This window comes from Cajanus cajan, chromosome 1 (genome assembly GCF_000230855.2).
Source record: "Cajanus cajan strain Asha chromosome 1, NIPB_CcT2T_4, whole genome shotgun sequence".
In the NCBI taxonomy this organism is placed as follows: domain Eukaryota; kingdom Viridiplantae; phylum Streptophyta; class Magnoliopsida; order Fabales; family Fabaceae; genus Cajanus; species Cajanus cajan.
This window is the reverse complement of record NC_138517.1, coordinates 6500726-6524969: the sequence shown is the minus strand read 5'-3', so window position 1 is coordinate 6524969 and position 24244 is coordinate 6500726. Positions and strand designations below refer to the sequence as shown.

General features: G+C 32.1%; 2 protein-coding genes across 2 annotated transcripts; both read left to right on the top strand.

The window, feature by feature from the left end:
• The first annotated feature begins 8479 nt into the window (after positions 1-8479).
• Positions 8480-12640, top strand: LOC109808384 (glycine-rich protein). Its single transcript, XM_020371372.3, has 3 exons — positions 8480-8733; positions 11024-11198; positions 12383-12640. Exons 1-3 carry the CDS (start codon positions 8601-8603, stop codon positions 12474-12476), a joined length of 402 nt encoding a protein of 133 aa, XP_020226961.1. The 5' UTR covers positions 8480-8600; the 3' UTR covers positions 12477-12640.
• A 1276-nt stretch (positions 12641-13916) lies between these two features.
• Positions 13917-16890, top strand: LOC109808382 (chlorophyll a-b binding protein CP26, chloroplastic). Its single transcript, XM_020371371.3, has 6 exons — positions 13917-14211; positions 14565-14649; positions 14772-14822; positions 14911-15031; positions 15630-15764; positions 16542-16890. Exons 1-6 carry the CDS (start codon positions 13989-13991, stop codon positions 16800-16802), a joined length of 876 nt encoding a protein of 291 aa, XP_020226960.1. The 5' UTR covers positions 13917-13988; the 3' UTR covers positions 16803-16890.
• Positions 16891-24244: the final 7354 nt, after the last annotated feature.

The window sequence follows — 24244 nt, the reverse complement described above, 5'->3', positions numbered from 1 at the left end:
TATCAGTTGTATACTGTTATAAGTTGATATGTTGAGTTGTATCAGTTGTATACTGTTGTAAGTTGATATGTTGAGTTGTATCAGTTTTATATTGTTGTAAGTTGTGTTGTGTTGTATGTTGATATGAGTTGTTGTTGGCCGAAAGGCTGAGTTGTTGTAGGCCGAAAGGCTGAGTTGTTGTAGGCCGAAAGGCTAAATTGTCGTAGGCCGAAAGGCTGAGTTGTTGTAGGCCGTAAGGCTGAGTTGTTGTAGGCCGTAAGACTGAGCTGTTGATCACTAAGGCTAGAGGAAATGTTTTTCGAAACTTCCTCATCCCATTGTGTGGATTGAGTGGCTGTGGTGCTCTTGGAGCCCAATTTGTTGAAAACCTTCCCTGGAAAGCTGACCCTTGGAGTGGTAACTTGCTGTTCTCCTCTAAGTCTTAGTGGTCCCGTGTGTGGGCAAGGTCGAGGCACACGTGTACAAAGCGACCACGGTATAAGGGCCAGGTCGAGCTATACCGATTATAAGCGACCAATACTAACTTATATGCATGACGACGCATTGTATGTTTTATTGCTGTTATGATGTATGGCTGATGAATTGTATGCTGATGATGTGAGATGTGTGCTGTTATTGCTAAATGTTGTGGTATTTTAAGTTGATGTTGTTAAGCTGGTTGATGTGCTGATAACTGTAGTTGTTTTCTATTCACATATTTATATATGTATGTTGTTTCCTTTCACTAGCTTACCCTTTGTTGTTTCCATGTGGTTTGGACTGCGATGATCATACTATGTATGGGAGCAGAGCAGGGATAGGTTGGTGGCTAGTGGTGAGTCTGCAGCTGGCAGGCGGAGCTGATCCTTGTTGATGTTTTGTTGTTTCAGCTACTTGGTGTAGTAGCTTTAGATGTATTTTTGTACATTTTGAATCTAGTCAGACTTGGACATGTATATATGTATATTCTAGACACTATATGTATACGCTTGTTCCTTTCTGTCCGGTTTTCAGGTGTACTGTGTAGTGTGTAGTGACCAGCCGAGTCGTTACATTATTAATCTTTGTTTATTTAGTATTTTTGTGCATAGAGGTTTCCACACACACATATTTTTACATTAGTAAGATATTTGTCCACTTTAGACTTAAGTCCTCAAAGTTTTATTTTTGATCATCTCTCAAAAGATCTCTTACCAATGGTGACCCATAGAATTTAGTCATGTTCTAGATACTTGCATCGTTAAGTCACCATAGTAGAACATGCCTCCTAACTCTCTTTGTTACCAAGAAGACTCTCTTTCCTATATGGATTCACCATTAGGAAAACTTTCGATACAAGTTTCCGACCCGTAAGTAATACCCGAACCCGTCTCGATTTTGACGGGAAACACTTGATTTGATTGAGTACGGGTACGGGTAAAACTTGATATATTAAACCGAGTACAAGTATATACTTACCCGTCCCGTACCCGTCCTAGTCCTCGTCCCCATCCTCAATTTAATACCCAACCCCGATTTAATTGTGTTAAAGAATTTTAATATTTTATTATGTGTAATTATTTATTATAATGTGAAACATTTATAGTTGTTTAATTATTAAGAAGTCTTTTGATTAAAATATGAGATAGAGAAACAACCTAATTATAATTGTAATATAATGGAAAAATAATTTAAAAATATTGTGTATTTTTTTGCAAAAAAAATAATTTTTGATGGGTACGGGTATGGGTATACCTGATACCCGATGGGGATGGGGAAGACAATTATATATCCGATGGGTAGGTTTGAGTTGCGGGGACAGGGACGGGTATTATGAAACTCGTACCCGACCCGCTCTGTTGCCATTCCTAGATACAAGGGATCCTATATCTGAATTCACTTATAAATCATCATACTCACCAAACCAGAAGACTTTCAATACAAAGGATCTTATATCCGAATTCACTTACCAACCATCATACTCACCAAACTAGTCACCTAGTCGACCTCTAATACCACTTTTTTACTGTGCACTAGGATTCTTACATCCCCACAGATTACGCCACTTATTAGGGTGCACCAAGGTGGTACCCTACACACATGTCCACATTGATATGATATTATTAACTTTAGGTTTAAACCCTCATAATTTTGCTTTGATATTCTCTCAAAAGGCTTCATACTAATGAAGCATGTGTGTATTTTATAAACCCATGGTTCTCCCTCCTTTCCAAATGATATGGACCTCAATTTCACTTTTCAACAATCCTTCCCTTAAATAAAGGATCACAATTTAACCTCCCATTGAGCAAATAAACCACAAGTATTTAATGGTACTCCTTACTTTTCCATCATTAATTCACCACAACGGGACACATCCTTAACCTTTATCTTAAATGTAATTAATCTAAAGTGAGTCTTAAGATATTGATGCGAGGACAAAAAATTTAAGACTCTTTATTTAATTCATAGATTATATTCACTTGTGTTCGATTAAAAATATTTTATAATAAGTATTGAATATAGTAATATTTTTTTATAAAAAAAGGACTAATGGTATTTTTGGTAAAAAAAATAAATAAAGGAGTAATAGTATTGAAAAAAATTCATGTTAGTCATTTCATCGGTATCTTATTAAATTGAACACACATTATTATTTTTCGTTGATTAATCTTTTTTGTTGATAGAATTCTCGAAGTAAGCATTAATTTTTCTCTCAATTCAAAGGACCAGTTTGTTTCCATCAAAAGCATGTTTAAAAAATGTAGAAAAGTTGCACTCAGCTAAATAAATAACGAACATGGTCTTCCATCTTATTAATAAAATACAGCCCATGTGAACAAATTTCGATTAAGTTGATTATATTTTTTCAGTGAAGTCATTTGAGCCTGTCGCATGGCCAATTCTTAGGTTAACCAGTTTGACTAGTTGATTCAATAATTTTTTTTGACATTGGGTCTATTCAATCTACCATTAATAATTTCCTATAGTTTGTAAACAATTCATATGCCAATCTGGCACATCACTTACTTCATAACTTATTATAACTTTTTGACAAAAAAAAACTTGATAACTTATATTTATGATAATTTTACGTTATTAAAAAAAATCGGATTGTACATGCATTTTTAATTTAAAATATAAATAACAAGAAAAAAATATTGAAATTTCAATATATTTAATTCAAATAAAAACATAAGTAGTTTATATTAGGAGAAAATTAGAAAGGAACAATTTAAAAAATTTTGAAAAAAATAATAGTATGGAAGTATAACCAATTAAATTTGACACAAAAAATGTTATTACATATTCCTTCCGTTTTTTTTAAGAGGTATAATTGTTTTCCAATAGATATACTCTTATGTAATAAAATGATACCTTCCTTTACAATGATATGCTCAAATTGAAGATTGAATCTGATTCCTTTAAGAAATACAAAGTATCAAACTATTAAAGCTAACAACATGTAATTCTCTGTGTCTTCTTAATTGTTAAATTTTAGTAAATTTTGTTTTTTTTTTGTTTTCTTTAAAGTTTAAAACAATATTAATTATATTAATTTTGTCAATTAAAACATAAATTTTAATTAATTTATACATTGACAACTAATGTCAATTTATTACAAATAAACATAGAATAAGGTATAATAGAAAAAATCAAAATTATTTTTTAAAAAACAAAAAAAATTATTTTTTAATTTGTGTATAAAAACTTTAAATGTACTATTAGAAAGGAACGAAGGTAGTATTGAAAAATATCGAACTAATACGATAGACAAATAATAAGGGGTTGAAGTTATATAGACAATACTCTAGGTTTGAATTTGTTATCGTTATTGCAATTTTTTTTTATTAATCAAAAAATTAAATGACGTTACACATAATTCAAAAGTATCACCAATGAGTATGACTTGCATTATTAATAGACAATAAATACATTATTAAAGGATACTAAATTAGCCATTAATATATTTCATATTTCTCTTATATTTTTTTTTTATAATTAGGAAATATTTTGAAATTCATTTTTCCCTTTCTCAAAATATTTTCTTTTTTAAGTAAAAAAATCAAGTACTAAATTGTTTATTGTATTAAAGATCGAAATTAGTATATCTATTCCATTTTTAAAATAAAAAAAAGTAAGATGTGCATTAACTATATAAAAAAGTTTGATATGTCATCAATGATAATATATGTCTATTCTATATATTAAAGTGATTAGTTGTGAACTTTAAGACACTATGTGAACTATATCTATGAATAAAAAAATTATATAAAATTTTTATATATCATCAAATGACAAACCAATATGTATATTATATATACCAATTTTATAATAATTATATTAGAGATGACTTAACTCTTAAAATCTTTTAACTCTACGGTTCTTAATGACAACTAACAACAATGTAATTTATACAATTATTTATATAGTTAAATCAAACATCACAAAATTGAATGTGTTGCATTTTCCACATAATTGTTCTAATGTAGAGAGAAGAAACAAACATTCTCATGTTATAATGTAGTAAAAATTTCACACTATTTACTTGTTTAATGTAATAAAAATCTTCAATTCCCTTTCATAGACAATATTTATAAATATTTCAAAAAATATATATTTATAATCAAGTAAATATATTTTAATTATAAAAAAATACAAATATTTATGATTCATATAAATTATGATTTTTGGTAAATTTTTTCATATATCAAGCACTTCTTAAAAAAACATGTCAAAATAAATTTTAATTAATTGATGGTATAAAATCTTTTACACTCAATCATTCAATAAAAAATATTTTATTACTCTGTTTTTTTAAGTGTCATATTTAAAAAAAAAAATTGTTCCTTCTTATTTGTCATTTTTAGATTTCAAGATAATATTAACTATTTTACTCAATTATACTCTTAATTTTTAATTATTTTATAAAAAAATTATTATTCCAACCAATAGTATCCTTTTATTTTTAAGTATATTTTAGTAAAAAATAAATAACCAATAGTATTTGGAGAAAGAAAAGGTTATTGAACACTTTTAAACATAAGAGAAGAAATTGATGATAGTTAATTAGGAGAATTTTGTGAAAACAAATAATTCAAAAAGAGTAGAATAAAAAATATATTAACAAAGTCTCTTAAAATTAGAAAAATTAATAATTTCTCTAGTAACTCCAATTTAACCCAAATGACACTTAATTAAGAAGATGACATTTAATTAAAAACCGTGGGAGTATTGGTTAATATTGAAAATAGTCTACATGCCAACAATGTGAATTTTTTTTACATAATCATTCAATCAAAATTTAATATTAATAATAAACTTATTAACTTATATAAAAAATATTTAAAAATAATGCATTATGTAAAAAAATTATTAGGAGTGCATAACCAATAACCTTTTATTAATATTATAACAAAGTTAAAGTTTAGTCTTTATATTTTGTAAATAATTTTTAGTTTTTTTCATCATAAAAAATTAAAAACTTATTATAACTTTTGCTATCAATCAATTAAAAGTAGTAATAAATATATCTTTTTAAAGCATTTATTATAAAAATTTAAAATTCCATTAATATAAAATTTAATAATTTGATGATTATGAAAGAATTATTTATTCATATTTTTACTTTGATGAAATTCAATTATCTTTGTATTTTATATTTTTATGTATACTTGCAAGTTGCAACTGAGATATAATTTAGATTATTTATGTAATGACCCACCTGTCCGTCACACTATAGAACAACTAGTTAAACCGGGAAGACCTAAATTTACACCGGTATCTTAAATTTGCTTATCTTAGATATCAAACTGAAGATGAAAAGAGAAACGAAGAATATCACTACCGTGTAAACAAATAGTTTTAGAGTAAGCATTATAAAATCTTCAAGATAATTAAAAAATGACAAAGAAAGAGAATAGATTCTCTTATATTACACATTTTGTTTCTTTTAATAAATACTAAGTTTTTAAAAAATGAAGTGATTATGAGGATATATATATACTTATACACTGAAGTAGAATATGCATATAAAGGAATATATACATATATCTAGCATGAGGCTCAACAAGTCAAAATATATCTAATACTAACAAAATGCTACGCCAAGGTAGCCTACACAAAATCAGCTCCAGCCCTCCTCGGTTGCACTGCTACTACTCTCCAGTTTATCCCTGCTTTGCTCCCATACACAATATGATCATCGCAGTCCAAACTACATGGAAAACATGCAAGGGTAAGCTAGTGAAAATAATCAACATATAAATATCTATAAACAGCCTTCAACTTAACAACACCATCATCATTCTCAAAAGGTTTAACATACAACACATAACAACACACAACTCAATCACAGCTTCACAACACAACATCACATATACAACTCATATCAACATCAATTAAACACATCAACATCTTATGCGTCGTCACACATTTCAACTCGAAGATCTCCTACAACATAGGTGAGCAGTTTAAGTGGCTAGGTCTTACCGAACCGACAACAAAGAACCATTTTGGGCTTGATAGGTAAACAATAAATTTGGATATCAATCCCCAGCACGATAACGATTTCTCAAACTTTGTCACTTAAACAAGGAAGTATAGTACTATGTCAAGATAGAACAACTGGGTTTAGGCCTACCACGACATTAGCTAGCTCAACTAAGCTATTTATGGGATTAGCCTACCGACTATCCTCCAAATACTACAATCCTCTGATACTCGGTTAGGAACTAAGTTCTCGACTTCGTACTTTACTCAAATTGGCCTCTTGTAATCGGTATAGCTCAACATGACCCCTATACCGTGGTCGCTTTGTACACGTGTGCCTCGACCTTGCCCACACACAAGACCAACTAAGTCCTAGAGGAGAACAACACAACGTCCACTCCAAGGGACAACTTCCCAAGGAGGGTTTTCAACAAATTGGACTCTCTAAGCACCACAGCTTTCTCAATCCACACAATGGGATGAGTAACTTTGAAAACATCTCCGCTAGTCCTAGTGATCAACAACTCATCATCACAGCTCAACTCTACTACTTAAACAACATGATCAAACTCAACAACTTAACGGCTCAACTCATAATCTACAACTCAATCATCATAAAATAATATCTTTTAACACATAGTGCAACATACAACTTTCATCACACAGCTACATCTTCTCATCATATCACAAAATTCAACATTTTCTAAGTCATAGAATCAAACACCTTCACGCCCGACGCAAGTAAACTCACGCCGGCCTGAACCCAACCCAAGAGCTCTAAAGCTCTTCCATGCCTGACGTATCATCATCACGCTCGCGCGTGTTGGGAGGCAAAGACTTCCAGGAGTCTCCCAAGCCCGGCGTGTCAAAATCGCGCTCGGCGCAACTCAGGCAGAGAGACCTCACCAAGGTCTCACGCCCGGCGCGCTCATTCTGCGCTTGGCGCCACCCCAGGCAGAGAACCCCAAGGAGTCTCTACGCCCGACGATATCAAATCACGTTCGGTACCATATCAGTAACTCAAAATTTTGAGCCACTATCTGATATCACGTCCGGCGCGGTTCTCCCCATGCTCAGCGTGATTCATCCAGAGACTTTCATTCCTAACCTCGCCCGGTGCAACCAACCTAGCACCCGGCGTGCTTGGACAATGGAGTTTCCTAATGAACACACGCCCGGCGCCAAGAACTACGCCCAGCGTGAATTCAAACAGTAACCCTCACAACTTCAAAATTTCAAACAACAACTTGCAAATCAGCCAGCTCAAACACATGCAATCCATGAAATGAACTACATTTACATGATACGACTCAAAAACAAGCTTTATTTCAACATGCAACCATCAAACGCATCGAAATCACTATTTTCTCAATTTTTCTGAAACCACGAAAATGAGAATTTTTTCAAAATCAACCAACGATTCCCAACGTTCTTACTCCCAATGAGTTCTATAATTCCTATACAGCAAACAAGTTTACAATCTAATTTCCCTTACCTTGGAAAAGAAGGATCCGAGCTCCAGGGAAGAGAAAGAAAAGAAGAAGAAGGAGAATGTCTGCGCTTCCGACTAGCTACCCACAATTCTATAGAGCACCTTCAATACCACAAGGAGACTTAGAAAGTTCAAATGAGAGAATAAGAAATGAGGAGAAAATAAGAGTGTTAAGGGGAAGAAGGAAAAAGAAGCGGATCTTACAATTTATATTGTTGTTAGAAATATTCATTGATGATGATGATTAGTTTTGATCTTGTATAAGTTAGTGTTTAACTTTTATCTAAATTTTTTATTAAAGAGTATTTTTCGAATGTGTCAATTTGAATGTGTCTTATTAAAAGAATATTTAATAGTAATAATTCCCGTTTCTATTATTTGTCTCTTTTGGTAATTTGATCTTCAGAATTTAATATTTAATTTAATGTTTTTGGAAAAAATGAAATTGGAATTTGTTGTACAGTTTTTTCTTTTTACTCAATTTGTTTTTTTTTTTGTTGTTGAGTTATGAAATTAAAATTCATAATATTGATTATTTCGTTACGATTATGAGGAATTGGTGAGCAGTGTAGTGTGTTGTGTGTAGAAGTGGCACTCTATAATTTCACGTTTCTCTTCTCTATCACAAAGTTGAAACCAACATCAGAGACAGAGAAAGATGAACGGCGACGACAACAAGGGTTTGCTGTGGAAGCTTCCGGAGATTAAGTCCGACAACTTCGGCAAGGTGGGCCCCGCCTTCGGCATCGGCGCCGGCTGCGGCCTCGGTTTCGGCGTTGGCCTTCTCGGAGGTCGCATTCTTCAACCCTATTTCAATTTCGCATGCTTCTTGTTATGTCATGCTTAAATTCTATTTCCATGAACCATTATGTGCCATGGACTCGTACTTTTTCTAGTATGTGCAATATTAGCTTCAACGCCGTTTGGATTGTGGAAATAAGGGTTATTTATTTATTTATTTTTACAAATTTTGAAAAACAAACAATAGAGGAAAAATATGGTTTCGAGTTTGAGTTCAGGTTTGCAATTATGTTAAATATGCAGACAGAGAACTTTGTTGTCTATAATAGTACTATCCTGGTTGAAGGATCGCCTCTAAAAGAGGACCTGTTGTTTGTAGAAAAATACATGGTAAAAAGATGGTGCCTTTTTTTGTAATTAATAAATGAAAACAGAAAAACCTATAGTGTCAAGTTTAGCAGAAGAGACTAATTTCTCACAACTGGGTGAATCAAGGTTTAAAATTTAAATCCTTGCTGGGATAGGTGTAAACATTTAGTGTTTGACTGTGTCTCGAACGATATTACTTTCAAAGGAGAATATCTATAGGAAGTGGGAGCTGAAAAAATGAAGGGAAACAGAAAAACGTTTTCAACCTCATAGACCTTTATTTGTCATTTGAGCTTAAGTTTGCAGTTAAAAAATTGAAATCTCAAAATCCATAGTGTTGAAGGTGCAGTATTTATTTATTTATTTATTTTTGTATTTTGGTTGTTGACTAATTATTAATTAATGGTTTGGAGCCAATTAGGAATTTAGGATGAAGGACTCTCTGGGAGTCGGGAGAGAGAAGTCTGAGTGCTGAATTGTGAGAAAAGGGAAGAGCTAACAATGGAATTGTAGTTTTGTTTTTGGAGATGCTGGCATTAAGTTGTTGAATGAGGGTGACCCCTTTTTTGAAATAATTGGTGGGACAGGGACTAGTAAATTGTTCTAAGCGATAAATGAATGAAAGAGGGTACTCCCCCAGTTGCTCAGTTGCACATTATGATTGTTTTATGCACTTTAGGATTTTGCTCCCCTCTTGGGCCTAAAGTTGACTAAATGTGAGTGCAAGTCATTAATAAACTACAGTGTGTAACATTACAAATTCCTCTTTTGATAGTAATATCTGTTAAATAGTTAAATTTCCCTGAGAGTGTTGTGCAGGATTTGGGTAAATTTTGGTGCTCGCTTGTTGGTTTGATCTTATGGTATAAACCAGACATTTACAACTATGGTAAGGGAATCTCTTAAATTGTTTTATTTAGGAAGAGACTTTGTTGAAATCCTTACTCTGGTTTATGCCTTCTGACAAATGATTGTTAATTCCTTTGTGTAATTGGTGTAAAATATAACTAAAAACTAAAATAATATAATAGTGAGATGTAATGTGCTACTTTTCAGCTTCTTGTTTCAACCTTGCTGTTGATTTCTCTTCTCATTCCTTTGCATCCGTCTAAGCTTGTAGATTATGTAGCACGGATTCGGACACGATACGGAGACACGACACAGACAAGGACACAACATATATATAATATATAATATAAATAATATGACAAAAATATTATATATTAATTTAACAAGAACCTACTAGGTCTCAAAAAAAATTATTGAGACATCATATTCATAATTTTCTTTTTAAATTTCAAATCCTCCCTTCATTTTTTTTATTTTTATTAAAAAAATTTCTTTTCTATTACGTGAAAGTTAAATAAGAAGAGATAAAATAATTCTCTTCATTATTTATTTTTATCAATTTTTTTCTTTTTTATTTTTTTAAAATATCAAATCTTACCTTCTTTGTTTCTATTTTTTTGGGGATTTTTTTTTCTTTTTTTCTAAAAAGATCTCAAATCATCCTTTCTTTGTTCTATTTTTGTTGAGATTTATTCTTTTTTTTATAAAAAATCTCAAATTCACGTATCGAATAGTACATCGAGATAGAGACGTATTTATTTGCAGGTGTCTGCGATGGAGACACATCAGTTTTGTAGGTGTCCATGATAGAGACGTGTTCAATTTATGTGGACACGGTCTGTCGAAGTATTCGAGATGCATCCACAGTGTGTTCGTTCCCAAAGAGTGTCAGACTCAGGGACACAACAGTCTCATGCTATGTCCGTGCAACATAGCTTGTAGATGCCTTTTCAGATGCTGCCACTAGTACTAATAATTGGGATCATCCCTTGCTCTATAGTAACAGAGAGATGTAGTTTATGCTGCTTGTTTATCTGGTTCATATTTTAAGTTTGAACATACTCCCTGCTGCCTTGTTTTGTGCTTCTCATAGATCTTCACAAAATATTTGTTTCACTCCAGGAGTGGGTTTTGGCCCTGGAATTCCTGGTTTCCAGGTTGGTTTTGGATTTGGTGCTGGGTGCGGTGTTGGTTTAGGGTTTGGCTATGGTGTGGGCAAAGGAATTGCACAAGACGAGAACAAGAGGTACTCTAATGTTGGGAATCCTTTCCGTGGTTCTGGAAGCATAGTTTCTGAGTAAGTAAATTGTCTAAGTATCCGTACTTTTATGCTCTTTTTGGTGTGGATATGCTCATTTGTCTGAACCCTTTTATGCTGTTTCATTTTACTATTTTACTGATAATTGGTCAAAGTCTTCTCTATTTTCTTTGCTAATACTTTTACATTTATTACCAAAAGAGATGAAATTCCTGTATTTGATATTTTTTTGAAAGTTTTTTATATTTAAGTTTGAATATAGAAATGTAAAAGAGAATCAAATAATAATTCACATAGAAAAAAGAATAATTTTTCTGTGATAAGACTTTGTTATCTAATACAATTGTTATTTTTACATTTCTTCAAGGGCCTATTTATTTCAAAGGAGGGGAGGAGAGGGTAGAGATTTCGATGGAAGGGAGGGGAGGGGAAGGATTTTAAAAAATAATTAACCTTTGTACCTTTATAATTTTGAATTTAATAACACAAGCAAGGATATTTTGAACATTACACTATAAATGTTTTAAAACCCCTCCCCTCCCTCCAAATCTCCCCCAATATTGGAGGGGAGCTAAAATTAAATGAGAAATTTTACTCTTCTCCATTCTCCTCCTAAAGTTTATAAAAGCCCCTTCCGTTCTCTCCATTTCTCTCCAACCAAACACTATGTAAACCTTTGTTCATATAATTTTGTTTGTTCAATTAATTTCTCAATTATCTGGTTAGGTTGACAGATTTATTAATGTTGGTACTAATTTTATATTGTGAAGATCGTGATTTAGATGTGGCATTGAGAAAATTCAAGAAACTGTTTGCAATTTGACATATCCATGCTTGTTAATTGCTCTAACAGAAAACACCAAAACTTGAAATTGAAAGCGAGTTTGTTGAATTTTTTATTATAATATGCCACTTTTCACAAATAATTTTGGTAATGTGAAAAGCTTAAAGCCTTGTTGTTCGAATATGAATTCTTTAGGTTTGTAGCTTCACATGATTTGACATTATGCTTCAAAAAAAATCTTGTTTGATATTCTTTTACGAGGGATATTTTGCTAACGGTATGTGGTTATAATGGCCCCTATTATCTATTCTTCAGATATACCGTTGCTGCAAAGATCTTGATGCATGAAAGATTTTTATACATCTGAAATTGTTCAATAGCTAGTTTTCAAATTCCGTTTCATTTTTAACGTCATTTAAATATTCCATGTTATTTTCAGGGATGATATTACTGCACTAGTGGACGACCTTGTCATTAATACTAAAAAGCTTATCCGGGCAACATCAAAAGAAATTGAGAAGTGGAGAAGATAATGGAAGAGGCCATTTTAAGTACAATTGTGTAAACAAAAAACACTCTGCCAGTATTTTGCATTCTATAGACTAAATCAAGGCACAGCATATTCAGACTGTGTCAGTGTACATGAGATACTACATTTTTATATTAATATTTACTGGGGGCTATTATTTTTCCTGAATTGAAATCGAATTCCACCATTGTACATAACTGGGGTATGATTTGACTGAATACCACAATATTGTGAAGTAACCAGCGCATTAGTGAGGCCCTGTAAGCTAATTTTCCTAGGTTATGGTTAATTTCCAGCAAATCATGAGATGAACTGTAGTGTTATTAATACCGACTTCGACTAGTCGATTGAGTTGGTCTGACTGGCAACCGATAAGTATAGCTGGTCCGAAATCGATATTGGAGGAAATTCTATGGAACTGGTGTGACCTGGCTGGTTTTTTGAGTGAATTTCTGAGCTGGCTGGTTGCAGTGGTCCCAGTGACCTAGAAGGTTTTGAGTGAATTGGTGTGTTGCGAGTTTAATCGGATTTTTAAAAGTGTGGTATGATTTTTATTTTATTTTTTTAATATTTTTTTAAGTTTGAAATTTACAAGTTATGAATTTTTTAATATATAGTACATGTAGTTTAATCAGTGATTTATCGGTTCTACTAGTTCTTTATTAATCCAATGTCTTGAATGAGTTGATAACTGGCCCAAAGTCTTATAATATTGGATGAATCTTCTGTTATCAAAGTTGGAGAAAAGGCTTAACATTGCCTGAAATCTTAAGTTATTTATTTGAAGGGCGGGGTGTGTTTTAACAAATTCTGAAATACTTGCAAATATTTTAGAAAATCAACGAGTAAATTCTTGAATGGAAGAACAATCACTTCCCCCTCTGTGTAATGTCAACTTGGAAGCACTCACAATGGTGCTGCAACCATCTAGAAAAGACCTTGTGCCGTTGTGCGGAGCTAAAGTTGCAAACTCGGTATTTTTTAAAATCTTCGTTTGTGAAGTTTTGTGGTCCATATACGATTTGTTGAAATTCTTCTTTCACCATGCAAATCCGCCCATAGAATCCCCCCAGAAGAAAACAAATTATTTTCATCCTTACTGCGAGTGTTACTACTTACTACAATTATGTGGTAGTCATTATTTCTACTGATTGTAGAAAATTACAAAAAACAAAAAACCTAGCTTTTGTAGGTAAAGGGAATGAAAATGGATGATAGAAAAAAGTCCAAGTGGTTTGAGGATAAAACATGTTATCCAAAACCAAGCATTCTTCCAGCTCAGGAGATACCATCATCCCTCACACATCAGGAATTAGCCAATCAAATCATTGCATTGGATTACAATTCCCTCACGTAGACCAATCAAAGTCCATGTTCATGAATCTGACATGGCGCGTCCACATCCACCAGTCCATGCATATAGTATCTGCATCTCCATCTTCCTACTCCTCCATCCTTTATCCTCCTGCTTGTGAATCAGCACCACATTCACCTGAGTTTGTGAGGCTTCCAAAGCATGGCATCCCTTGCAGCTTCCACTGCTGCTGCTTCCCTTGGCATGTCAGAAATGCTTGGAAACCCCATCAACCTCAGTGGTGCCACAAGGCCGGCTCCATCTCCCTCTAGCCCTGCCTCCTTCAAGACTGTGGCCCTTTTCTCCAAGAAGAAGGCACCACCACCACCACCAAAGAAAGCTGTTGCTGTCTCTCCTGCCAATGAGGAGCTTGCCAAGTGGTATGGTAAGTCCCCAAGATACGTTTGTTTCAACTGTTATGTAACTTATGTTACTTCAACTGTGTTCTTTTGACACTTCAATCGAAGGAAGATAACTAATAGTATGTTTGGTTTCACTTCCACTAAGCCTTCAATGTCGGTCCATCTTAAAGCTACTCTGAGTAGTAGAAGCCTGTTTAGATAAAATCTTAGAAGAGACTCTATTAAGATAAAGAGTTTTTTTTTAGTAAAAATGCTCTGAAAAACTTTATTAAGCTTACAAATTAGCTAGTCAATGAGTGTTGGACATGAGTTTGAACTCACTTCCAAACATGCACTAACTAGTTGCTAAACCTATTTTTGTTTCATTTGTTGGCAGGTCCTGACAGGAGGATCTTCTTGCCAGACGGTCTCTTGGACCGATCCGAGATCCCGGAGTACTTGACCGGAGAAGTCCCCGGAGAGTATGTGGCTTTTCCTCTCTTCTAGTCCACTTTAACTCACATTGCCTTGCAAGGCATCGAACAAACTGTTTGAAATTTTTTGGTTCTTCTTTTGCTTAATTGGGTAATCTGTGTTCATGCAGCTATGGTTATGACCCCTTTGGTCTTAGCAAGAAGCCAGAAGACTTTGCCAAGTATGTCTAAAACTCCATCTAGATATCTATGTATGTGATAATGTAACATTAATTATGTTCTAATGTTGCGGTTGGTGGTCTGATGCAGATATCAGGCTTTTGAGTTGATTCACGCCAGATGGGCAATGCTTGGTGCTGCTGGATTCATCATTCCCGAGGCATTCAACAAATATGGAGCAAACTGTGGTCCCGAGGCTGTTTGGTTCAAGGTTTGCAAGCTTTATAGTAGTAAATTATAGTAACAACCGTTACTATGTCAAGACCAAGAACACTTTCTTTTATGACACATAATAAATGAAGTTCCATAGATCTTAGAGCATCTCCAATGGAGTTGGTGTCACATCACTGTCATATCAACTCTGGCCTACTTTATGGGTTGCTTAACTTTTAGCAAAATTGCTTCTATAAGCAACTTTGCTAAAATTTAAGCAACCCATAAAGTGGGCCAAAACTGATATGGCAGTGATGTATAAGCAACCCCCATTAGAGATGCTCTTACAAGTACTAATGCAAGACTCTTCAGTTTCTCTTCTATGAGCAAAACAACTGTGTAAATGACCGTTCTGGTGCAAACTCAATATAAACTTGAAAGAATTTTTTTTCCCATTTATTTTACCCATCTCATCTTCAATTTTTAGTGTTCATTGTTAACCATTCTTAAACTATCCTGATAATTGTGCAAATAATCTATTTTTCTTTTCACTAGAGTTACTCTCAACATTTCAATTTAGAACATAGCAGCATTTCATTTTGTGATTGCATTGTTCACACTAAGCCAAGTCAATTTTCTGTATGGAATTAATGCAGACAGGAGCTCTGCTTCTTGATGGGGGTACGTTGAACTACTTCGGGAAACCCATCCCCATCAATCTTATTGTGGCTGTCATTGCTGAGATTGTTCTTGTGGGAGGTGCTGAGTACTACAGAATTATCAATGGCCTGGTATGTAAATTTGTCAATTTGAATATTTATTTGCAGTCATTGTCAATACATGTTCTAAACCCTACTTATTACAACAAGGTTATTAGTTATTCAACTGAACCATCTTATTACTGTTTTATTTCTGAATTAAGTGAATTAACCCATGTATATTAGCACCGTGTTCATAAATTTGAAAGAATTTGTAACAAAACTTTTGGTGCGTGAGTATGTTGGATGAACAGTTGTAAACTAAATTTTCTATAATCTCAACTTTTTATAATTGATTTTGGCTAAAATTGAGTTTAAAGGGAAATGTTATGTTTAGAAACTTTATCTCAAAATCAAGTCAAATGAGTTATGTTTAGAAACTTTATCTCAAAAGCATGTCTGCAGTACAGTTTAGGACAAAACTTAGTTATAGTATCATAGGTACTGTTAATGTTGATCACCAATCAGAGTTAAAATTTTATCTCAGTAATATGCATTTACATTTAATGCAAATCTCAGTAATATATACTCATGCATATTATTGAAGTGAAATTTCAACTCTAATTGGAGATTAACAGCAGTCCCTAAGTTTTGTCCCTAAAGTTTATCAAAAAATTCCCACCCCAACCCAAAAGCTACATTTTTTTAGCCTCTAGTTAAATGTGCTTTTAAGGAAAAACTTTATTATTGTAGACATAATACTTTTTTCTACAAAATCTCATTTGACAATTTCAAAAGCTAGTTTGTGGACATGAATGTTCCCCAAATACTTCATCAACTGACTTACGAAATGTGACCAATTTTGGGCAGAACTTTGAAGACAAACTTCATCCAGGTGGTCCATTTGACCCATTGGGGCTTGCAAATGATCCAGACCAGGCTGCACTCTTAAAGGTGAAGGAAATCAAGAATGGAAGACTTGCCATGTTTGCCATGCTTGGATTCTACTTCCAAGCCTATGTCACTGGAGAAGGCCCTGTTGAGAACCTTGCAAAACATCTCAGTGACCCTTTTGGCAACAACTTGCTCACTGTCATTGCTGGCTCTGCTGAGAGAGCTCCAACTCTCTGAATCATTCATCTTCATCTTCTTCTCCAGTCTTAATGTACAATACATATCACTGAGATTTTATTAAGGCATTTTGCTTTCTTCCTTGGAACTCAACTTGCTCCACTTTCTTGAATTTCTTCCAATTTTTGTGTCCAATTACATAAATAAATCAGACTACAAAACACTAAATGGAAACAAATTCTTAATTATGAACTTAATACAGTATACTGCTTGAGTTATTTTAACTAATATTTTGGACTAAATCATAGAAATATATCAGCCAGTGGTTGGCCTTCAGAGTTTGTAGATCAACCGATGTGTATCTTAGTCCATACTTGATATAGACATCATTTGACAATATCAGAAGGTAATCACAACAGAAGCAAAAGAAATATACAAGGAAATTATATATAGTCAAAATCATTAACTTCACGATAAGTTAAATTCAGAAATAAATTCTATACTGTTGTGCCAAAAATTAGTTGCAAAAGCATGAGGATTTTCATCTAGTTAACTCCCAATAATATATGCAAGCTAATGAAATATGTTTTTTTATTTTATTTTATTTTATGTGTAGTTACTAGTTGAAGCTCATTTTCAACTCAAATATCGATGATACTTTTTGTTTTTTTTTTTACTTAATAAGGAGGTAAATTCCTTTCTATCGATTAACAAGTCATTAATTTAAGTAAAATTTTGAATTTGAATCTTACGAATAGAAAAAATATAATTCAAAGGATAAATTCTATTAAAGGTAATTAGTTAAGTTCCATGACAGAAATTAATCATCAGTAAAATTAATATATATTTCATATCAATAATATGATTATAAAAATAAAAAAAAATCTTTCTTACTAGTTAGGTCATATAGATATAAAGTAATGTATGCAGTTGTGACTCCATACCTAAACTAGAAATATTTTAAAGCAAAACATTGATTGAAGCTCATTTAGTGCATGAGCAAACAAGACAAGGAACCTACATTACGTACTTCCTAATTTTGAAATGCAATTTCAAACTCTGTATTTGGTATCATCAATCTCGTGAATGCATAATTTCCTCGAACACACCAATGCCACCATAATTTTTTTATGATAAACACGAAGATGAGAGTAATACATGTATGAAAGGAAGGATAATACAATTAGGCTGCATAGTAAAACTTACAAATAGTACAATTAAAACTTAGTGGACTAAAGTTGAACAATTGTCATACTTGAAGGATAAAAATGCATTTAACTCCTTTTCATTTTGTTCGTTTTGTTATCTCCATTGTTTTGAGACGTTGAAGGAGTATTTTATGAGGTTTGTCTTACTATGATTTTTTATTTCGTCTTTCATATTAAAATCACTAATGTATATAGGCTAGCCATTTTAATTTTTTTCTCTTAATGTCTCATGCAACAACCAAATCACTTGATCAACAAATTTACTTACACTTGTGGGCTTTATTATGGAACCAGTAAATCTAAAGTCTGCCCAACAAAATTTAAAAACCTTTCGGTATTTTGTTTTTGTAAATTAAAGTATTTCTTAATGGAAAGTTAAGTTCTAATCTTAATTCTGACTGCATGTTTAAACAACAAAGTTATATACCAATCATGTCATATTTTATTTATTAAAAGCCTTTCAGTATTATACTATGCACCAATTTTCCTAAAATTGTATTAGTTAATGAATTAGTTAATGCACTTGTTTAAGGTTCAATAATTGAATTATAAACAAATTGGTATTAATAAAATAATAATAATAATTAAAATAATACTAAGTAACTAAAATAAAATACAACTTTACTTCTTAATTTAAAATATATACAAAAGTTTAAATTAAATATATTTTTTAAGTTTAATTCGATAATACACAATAATATTTAGTAGGAATAACACGTTCATATTTAAAAAAAAAAATCAATAAATAACACATACAATTCTTTTTAGGACAAAGTAAACCATATAGGTTCATTTATAATAATAGATTCAATATATATAAAAAGGTATAAACTCATGATCATGTAAATTAGCATAAAATCTAGACTCTAACTAAAGTAAAAGTGACTCAATTAGCTTGTCTACAGATAAATTTGACAATATAATTCAATTTTTCTAATGAAAGTTGCCTCACACTTTCTCAAAATAGAGTCAACTTCACTGTTCATAAAATTTTTTCATGTTACAACATTGACAATCAGATTCAACAACAATTTATGATAACATATGCAAGCCTCGTAACTCTAGTGTCCATAATTAGCAAAATCAGCAGCATTGATTGATGTTGCATTTTAGTGCTCCGCTAGACAGTTTCTCCTAAGACAATGTAGCATAAATTAAGGTTGCAATACGAGATTTTTTTTTCTTGTCTTGCGCAAACTTTCAATTATTAATCATATCTATATAGGTTAAAGGAGAAATTTGTTGTAAACTCCACAATATTCAATATCTTATCATTTATTCCCTTCCATATACACCAACCCATAATCAATTTCTCTTTTTCTATTTCAATAAAATTTGCAACACATGCAATTTTATTATTAACACTTCTATCTGTTGTATAAAAGTGTTTAACAATTGAGAAGGCTCGACTTCTGACTAGAGGTGATTCAATTATTTCTTCACACTCTAATAGGTTAGGCATCATACAACACAACCACTTGTCCAAGAATAAGAGAGGCTTGGATTTCATTAATTTCTCTTCATCCATTCCGTTGCATTAAATTTGAGTTGTAAAGTTATGAAGTTTTTTATTTTTCTGAAAAATCTTTCTCTATAGCAAATTTGTTTAGAGTATATTTATTCATCAATTACATTAAGCTAAATTCATCATATACTTCGAATTAAATCATTAATGCCCTTTTGCTCACATATTTTACATACAAACTCAATTTAGAAACATTTTTTTATTTTCTTTTAAAGTTAATCATCCATATACTACCAGTGTAAAATTTTTTATACTGACAACCAATCAAATCTTTTAAATTATTTTATTTTATTTTTATTTCATTAAATAAGAAAATGACATGACACTATTAAAAGATATGATTGGTTGCCAATGTAAAAAAGCTTTACACTGGCAGTGTATAGGTGATTAACTTTTTTTTTTCTTTCAAATTGTCCATTTAATATTGAGTCCTTTTTTTTCTTCTTTTGGATCATTGTTAGCAAATACGAAAATAAGGTGGCAGATGTTAAACACACCTCCACTCTCGTATCAACACACCCCCTTTTTAAAAAAAAATATATAAAATGTCTAAATTACCCTTTAAAAAAAATGAAATTCCTAAATTTACACCTCCCTTCCTCGCACCCCCTTATCCTGTATAAGCATGTAAACTTTAGTCTAGAACGACACCAAAACGGGCCGTTTTGCAAGAAGAACGTCTCGTTCTGCTTTCAGAACGGCCCGTTCTGCAAGCAGTACGGCCCGTCCTGCAAGCAGTACAGGCCGTGCTGCTTGCAGTACGGGCCGTTCTGGGGCCGTTCTGTTGCAGTACAGGGCACCGCGTCACTTTTAAAATGGCTACTTTACGACTGATTTTAAAACTCCAATTTTAAAAATCATTTTTGTACTAGTGTTTCTTTCCATAGAACAAGTAAGAGTCTTTCTCTTACAAGACCACCTGCTGACATTGCGCACCCCTCTTCTTTCTCTTTGTGGCACTCCTCTTCTTCTTCTTTTTTTTCCCGCACCTCGCACACCCCTCTTCTTTCTCTTTCTAGCACTCCTCTTCTTCTTCTTCTTACTGTTACGGAAAGTTCTTTCCGGAATTATATAAAAATGTTCCGGAAAATACTTTCCATAATATTAAATTCTTATTCCGGAAAGTATTTTCCGGAAATGTTTTGTTACATAATTCCGGAAAGTACTTTCCATAATATTAAAGTTACTATTACGGAAAGTTCTTTCCGGAATTATATGAACAATAATTTTACTATTCCGGAAAGTACTTTCCGGAATGCTAATGACTGTAAAAGTACTTTCCGGAATGCTAATGATTGTAAAAGAGCCTTTCTTATGCTGGTTATGGTGGGGCTAGTCCTTTTTTTCTATTCAGAATGACTGTAAAAGTATATTACTTAATGACATTGAGCGGAAAGAGACTTTGAGAAAAAGAGGGGTGTGGAGTGTGGGGTGCGAGGTAGGGGGTGCGGGAAAGGGAGGTGTAAATTTAGGAATTTCATTTTTTTTAAGGGTAATTTAGACATTTTATATATTTTTTTTAAAAAGGGGGTGTATTTATATGAGAGTGGAGGTGTGTTTATCATCGGCCAAATAAGTTCAATAAGATCGGGACAGAAGCCCAGTCCGGAAAAAAGCAGTGCACTGACAAACACACTTCTGAGTTTTGTTATCTTAAGCTTGGGCCGTGTAGAAATAAGGCTGGCCTGTAATACATAAGTTACTTATTTTTTTTCCTCATCACACTTTTCATTTTTTTACATTTTAAAAAATATTTTTTTTAAATATTAAAAATAATTTTGGAAGCCAATTGCTACCTCCAAAGGCAGGTAAACCAAGATGTCGAACGCAATGGAACACGGATCCATTAAACATGTTCTTGAAGGGAAAAAAATGTGCATTAAAAATAGTTAAAATTTGTTTGAATGTAAGTTTTTAAGAATTTATGAGAATTTACTTATAAAAAAAAAATTCAAGTGGAGAAGTTCTCTAAAACATCTTATAATTTATATGCAAATAGACTCTCAATCAAATTTTTATTGAGATTAATTATTAACATTCTATATTAATAATATAATCAATTCCTATATCTTAAATACAAATTTCTATCTTATATAAAAAAATTTTAGAGATTTTTCGTTGATGAGAGAATTTTTAGAATTTTTTTTAACTTCTTATATTATTCAATTTTTATTAATCATAATTATTTCTAAATTAAATTTAATATTTAAAATTAAAGCTTTATTAAAAACAAACCATCATCTCCATAAATTAATCTAATCTAAAGACGCACATAACATAATAACGACCTAACGTTCATTTTGGAAGGTTTTTTATTTTTTATTTTTTATTTTTTTCATTGAAAAGCTGTTTAGTCAAGTTGGGGCTGGTCCCTCCTAAACCAATAAATTCTAACTTTTCATCTTTAATGTCTATGTACTAAGACATAGTAGTTAGTGAGAGACGTGAAAACATTTGCATGCAAATAAATATGTTAACTTCTAATGAAAATATATCTCGGTTGGTTATAAACTAGTCTGGTAAGAACCAGTTTTTTGTAGCATGGTATTGAACTATTGTTTTTTTTAGCATGATATACATATACTTAATTAATAGTTAAACCATCTAAGGAAAGGGATAAAGGTAGTCCTAATATTATTTATTTACATAACTTGGATACTTGGGTCCATCGCCATCATTAACAGCTTTATGCTTGGAATCTTGGGTTTTTTCCCTTTTGTATTTTTCTTTTTCATCCTTTTCTCCTAGTGCAATATGTGAACGACACCCTAAGCTTTCTGCATATCCTATCAAAAAGAGATGCCCTTCACGTTGATGTTGACCCTAGAATAGCATCCTAAAAGAGAACATTTGTTTAAGTGGCATGCACAAACCACACATGCAAATAAAGTCTATCAACTATCAATGGTTTAAATGATATTGAGTTTGATTAATTAATTTAAACAAAATTTTGGATTTAAATTTTGCAAATTTAAAAAAAGTATTTGGAAGCAAAGATTATATTAAAAGTAATCAGTCAAATTTTTTAATAAAAACTATTTATTAACAATATTGATGAATATTTTGTATTATTAATAATTTAATAAAAAAGACACTTCATCAAGGTAGACAATGGAAAACTTCCAAGAAAGTTTCTCCAATTAAGACAACACAAGATATCATGAAAGTTTCTTCAATTAAGACAACATAAGATATCATGCAATTACAAAATGGAATGTGGCCAATATATCCACCACAAGATAATTGGATCTGAAGTGACCATCATGATTTTTTCACTCTTGGTGTCAATAGTGATGCAAAGTTACCTTTGGATTGTGAATCACATGGATAGACAAAAAAAAATGATGTTAGTATATGTCAGCACCATGCATGGATAGTGATTACAATGTGTTGCAACTATCATAATTAATTTACATGTTTGTTCCTCCCCTTCTATGTTGATGGTTGTTCCATACTACCCAACAGAAATGAGAGAATGACGGGAATAATTTCTAGTCACATGACCTCAAAATCAAATCCATGTTTTTTATGATTATAGAGTAGTAGTTTCCATCATTATGTGGGGCTTATTGGTTTGAAGGAAGATTTCGAAGTTTATTCTTTTTTTCTTTTCTTCCTTTTTCCACTGTCACGATAGGAAATGGGAGGTTAGGAATAATATGGTGTGTTATGATTATAATCAAATGCATGTTGATTCAATGAAGTTAATATTGTTTTAGAAAAAAATAGTTATTTTTTTTAATCCATCAAAATTACAGTAATAAGTAGTCTCCAACAAAAGAAGTGTCATCTCCATATGACATTTCAGCAACTAAACCTCCAATCTAGTCTTACTCTGCTCTCATATAAATGTAATCATCGTAATATAACAACAAAGAATTTGAACGGGTAAACTTGAATTCAAAAGAATGAACATAATGTAGAAGTAAATAACTATCTATATGAGATAATTAACTACATCAACAAAATACAACAGACAACTTAAGCTCAAATTCAATAACATAATTCAACATCCATCACAACTCTTTCACTTAACAACTTTCAACTTGTCAACTCAATATACGAACATCATTACTTGTGAACAATTTAGTCACATAACAACTAAACACATCAACTTTAAACACAATACAACTTAACAACATATTAACATGACAACATAATGTTTTGTCATGCATTTCAACTAAAATATCTCTTACAATGTGATGAACAATCTAAGTGACTTAATCCTATTGAATCAACTTAACAACGCATTTTTTGGGCTTACTAAATCAACAACAAATTTAGATATCAATTCACAACATAACATTATTTCTTAGATTTTATCACTTAGACTAGAAAAGTCCAATATCCCTGTTAGGAATAAAATAGTTTGAGTATGAGTTTACCACAACTTTACCATATATAACTAAGCATATATGGAATTAGCCCACTAACTGTCCTCCAAATACTATGCATTTTCCAGTACTTAAGGATTTTAGCCCTCGATCATGTACCTTACTCGATTGGTCACTTCTAAATCAGTGTGATTCAACCTTACCCTCATATGATTTCAACTAATGACCTAGAGGAGACTTAACACTTTACTTCAAGAGACAACTATACTCATTTAAGGACTTTTCAACAACTAGACTTTTGGAACACCACAATGTACATATCCTCACAATGGGATATTCGTTTTTTAAAATAACACGTCCCTTCTAGTCCTAAGCCAACAACACAACACAACCACATGCATTAAGCATTCACTACACAACCTTTTTCAACATTAT